General features: G+C 51.7%; 1 protein-coding gene across 2 annotated transcripts; it reads left to right on the forward strand.

Moving 5' to 3' along the window:
- The first annotated feature begins 662 nt into the window (after positions 1–662).
- Positions 663–3,805, forward strand: C3H6orf120 (chromosome 3 C6orf120 homolog). Of its 2 annotated transcripts, none has more exons than XM_075748627.1 (2): positions 663–1,351; positions 2,780–3,805. In XM_075748627.1, exon 2 carries the CDS (start codon positions 2,825–2,827, stop codon positions 3,380–3,382), a length of 558 nt encoding a protein of 185 aa, XP_075604742.1. In that variant the 5' UTR covers positions 663–1,351; positions 2,780–2,824; the 3' UTR covers positions 3,383–3,805. The 2 variants fall into 2 exon arrangements, with proteins under 2 accessions (XP_075604742.1, XP_075604743.1); XM_075748628.1 differs by having other exon boundaries at positions 663–1,068.
- The last annotated feature ends 304 nt before the right edge of the window (positions 3,806–4,109 follow it).

Consider the following 4,109-nt stretch of genomic DNA (forward strand, 5'->3'; position numbering starts at 1 on the left):
GGCCTGCTCCAGGGCAAAGCTCCCACCCAGCCACCCCGGTAGACCCCAGCCTGCAACAAACGCTCTGACCCTCACAAGCAGCCGGCAGGAACCGCCACAGGCCGATGCCCTTCCCGTGGGGACCCCCCCCGCCCAGGCGTGGCATGAAGCAGGAGCATGAGCGCCCCCACTCCCAACCGCTCGCACGGGAGCCGGGAGCACGGCCCCCGCGAGCACTGGCCTTGGGGCCCTCCTAGCACACCCGGACCGAGCAGAGGCGCCTGCTGACGCAGTGCGATGTCTCCCCGCTTATTGGCCATTAATAATATACCACACACACCCCCGAACTCCGCCACACACCCCGGGCCGGGGGGTGGAGCACAGCCGCAGCCATCCGCCTGTCCTCCAGGGCGGGTCCCCTTCCTACAGCACAGCAAACACTGCCACTGCGGCGGGCGGGGCGGGAAGCCCAGCCCCCCCGGGCCCAGGACTCCCTGCGGGCATCCCCGGCGGGGCAGCGTGACCCAGCCGCCACCGCGCTGGTGAGGGGCGGTGTGTGTGTGTGGGGGGGGTCCCTGTTGCCATGACGACGGCTCCGCGCCCCCCTCCTCCCCCCGCCGTTCGCTCTCGCGATAGCAGGGGCGACCCGCGAGCTAGAGGCCCGCGCCCCGCCCCGGGGAGGGGCACGGTCAGGGGCGGGGCGGAGGGAGAGCTCGGCGGTTCCGGCGGTGAGCGCTCGGAGGCCTCCTCCCCCTCCAGCTCCCCCTAGCCGCTGCTGGCAGCCGTCCGGCGTCAGCTGCTGGGCCGGCATTGGCGGGGCGTGCAGGAGGAGCGGAGCGGCGTCCTGCCCTGCCCTGCCCTGCCCTGCCCTGCCCTGCCCTGCCGGCTCCTCAGGAGCGGTCTCCGCGCCCGCCCGCCTCCCTTCGGCCGCCGCGCTGCCCCGGGGCCCGCCCGGGCCCGCCTCAGCCCGCCCTGGGGAGGGGCTTGCCCGCGGCACTCCAGCCGCGCTGCGCTGCCGCACGTCCGCGAAACTTGCTGCTCTGCCTCGCCTTGGCCTCGCCGTTGCCGGAGCCCCGTGGCAGGACGGAGGTGAGCCGTGCCCCGGCCCGCGGTTGGCGGGGTGACGCCGGAACTGCAGCCGTGCCCGTCGGGGCCGCCCGCCGCGCCGCCTGCTGTGCCGCCGGCGGGGCCTGCGGCCGGTGGGAGCGGCCGGCAGAGTCGCTCCGTTGCCTCCGGTGGCCGTCCCGCCCGCGGGGAAGGCGGGAGTTGGCGGGGGCGGGCAGAGGCGGTCGTGGCTCTGTCCAAGGTCTCCTGAAATCGCCTCTCCTTCCAAGTGCCGTTCCAGCGCCAGAACGCTTTCGTTCGTCCCTAGGTAACTTAATTATTTTCTGCTCAGATGTGGAGTTTTTCCTGTTCCTCCGCTCGGGTATTTCATCACTGCTTCGATTTAAAAGTGGTAGAGAGTCAGTTCCCTGACACAGAAGACTATTTTTTTCTGTCGCTGTTGAGGGGGTTTTGTCAGTCTGGCAGGTTCTGCGAATGCTGTGCTTCCTTCTTTTATGCTGTCTCTGCAGAATTGCGGCCTCGCAGTATAGAGGCCTCTGGGGCAGAAAACTTGGAACTACATACATATTTGTACATTTTTCCCCTAGGTCTGTTTAACTGTAAAACTTACAGTTTAAGTGACGCCTCAGTCACAGTAATGCAGTTTGTTTTGATGCTAGCAGGGTACAAAACAACTTACTGGTAGCTTTCATGTTTAAGATAATTGTAGCGCCCTTATGGAAGGGACGAGGGGATGAGAATCTCCCTCTTAAACATGAAAGTGTGCATACTTCTGGCTCCTGTACTTGACCATGATTTTCATGTCAAATTCAGTCAGCTGTATGCTTTGGAAGCCTTTGGCAAGGTTCAGAGCTTGCTGCTTTGTACCTACACACACTTGGTACACCTGTGCAAAGGACTGGAGCACTGCAGGCGTGCTCAGGCTGCTTGACTGGGAGCGTGCAACAAGGAGGGAAAGGGTACAAGGGCCTTAATCTTGCAGCAGTCCTTTCCATCTCCCCCTTGCTCCTGCATCTTCAGCATTCTGTTTTGTAAACAAGTGTTGTAAAGAGCTGAGCATTTGTATGGTAAGAAAATATTTGGGAAAGTAAACGCATTTTTTTCAGCAAAAATATGACAAGTTTAGTCCTAGAAACAATCCACACAGCAGAATCATAAATTAATGTATTATCTCACTAGGTAACTTGTTTTTAACTCCATTCCCAATGCAAGTCAGAACGCAGACTGCTTCATGCATACATCCAGATTTGTACCTTTACTGTCTTCTGAAGTTAAGATGAGAGGATGGGAGAACAAATAGGATGCCTTCAATACCTGGTACAAAGTTAAGCTTCTTCAAGCATGCAAAAGCATTCTTTTTAACTTTTTTAAAACTGAAGCTAAAATCATTATTGGGTTTCATCTTTTCTGGGTATCTGTCAAATTTGGCATGTATGCAAGTAGAATGAAACTGAAGTCTCTGTGTCAGTTCTGGATGAAAGAGCATCCGCTTGATTAAGTTCTGTGTAACTACTTTAAGAAATTCAAGCCATTTCAAGCCTAAAGAGCTCTGGATCTTAGCAACAGGTTTTACTATCATTAAAAAAGAAGAAAAGTTAATGAACATACTTAATTGAAGTTGCTTAATTTTGTATGGACTAGAGGTGATTTCTAAAAATCATCAAATTAAAAAAAAAAATCAGTTCCTTCCAGGAATAGAACATGCTAAAATCTGACTTATGTTTTGTATTCACAGGGTAGCGCACAGGACACAGGAAGAGTCTGAATATAACTTAAGACCATGGCAACACGCTGGAGAAGAATCCTGGTAATATTTATGGCAGCTCAAGTCCTATTTGTGGTAAATGCCTTTGAGGAAGAGGATGTACCCGAAGAATGGATTCTTCTTCATGTTGTTCAAGGTCAGATTGGAGCAGGAAACTACAGCTATTTGAGACTAAACCACGAGGGAAAGATTGTACTTCAGATGCGGAGTTTAAAAGGTGATGCAGACTTGTACGTATCTGACATGACTCTTCACCCCAGCTTTGACGAATACGAGTTACAGTCCGTAACTTGCGGCCAAGATGTTGTCCATGTACCCGCGCACTTCCGCCGCCCGGTGGGAATAGGGATTTATGGTCATCCCTCTCACCTGGAGAGCGAGTTTGAAATGAAAGTGTACTACGATCGAACAGTTGTACAGTATCCATTTGGCGAAGCTTCTTACAACCCCGAGGAGATGGAGGCGAACCAGAAATACTCACAGTCTACAGAAGACGAATCTCAGGATGAGGAGTCTGTTTTCTGGACTATACTGATTGGAATCTTGAAATTAATACTTGAAATTCTTTTTTAAATTGATACACACTGGACTAAGTCACACTTCAGCCTGTGAAATTGAATGTGAATGACTTGCTGGAATATTTAATACTCCTTGTTCTGTTTCCTGAAGAGGTATTCAGGTTACTTTTCCTAAACCAGAAAGGAAGTGGGGGAAAAAGCCATATTTAATTTTATATTGTAAATCCTCCCCTATATGTAAAATGAGCAGCGAGCACAGTATTTGCAGTGTTCTTCAGAGATCAGGGCTTAAAAATGAATGTACAGTTGGGATCTTGTTGAATTCACTTTAAACAGGTGCTTAGGAAAATCAACTCGAATTCAGTATTTTCTATCACTTTTTTTTTATATATAAAGAAAAGTAAAATAAACTGCTGCACTTCAGTACCCCCCTCTCAATTTAGAGCATATTTTAAAATAAAATCTACTCCTTTTCTGAGCAAGTATCTCCAGTAAAACTAATTATCAATGGCTTTTGAGTGTATTCAAGTTGAGGAGCCTGGGGTGAAGGAAGGAAAACCCAGTCAGTCACCTGAGGGGATGGATGATCTCTATTTTAACTGCTTGTGCTCTACACTGTCAGCCATCTGTCAAGCAGAGGTCTGTCCAGTCACTCACCACCTCTGCAGATCCATGACCTGAATCGAGTGTGTGTTACTTCTTCACTATTACCGCAGGCAGCATAAAGCCTTCAGCTGTCGTTACTTGTCAGTACGACATTTTCATTCCTCGTTAAAAGCAAG

The sequence above is a fragment of the Balearica regulorum genome, chromosome 3, assembly GCF_011004875.1.
Source record: "Balearica regulorum gibbericeps isolate bBalReg1 chromosome 3, bBalReg1.pri, whole genome shotgun sequence".
Lineage (NCBI taxonomy): Eukaryota > Metazoa > Chordata > Aves > Gruiformes > Gruidae > Balearica > Balearica regulorum.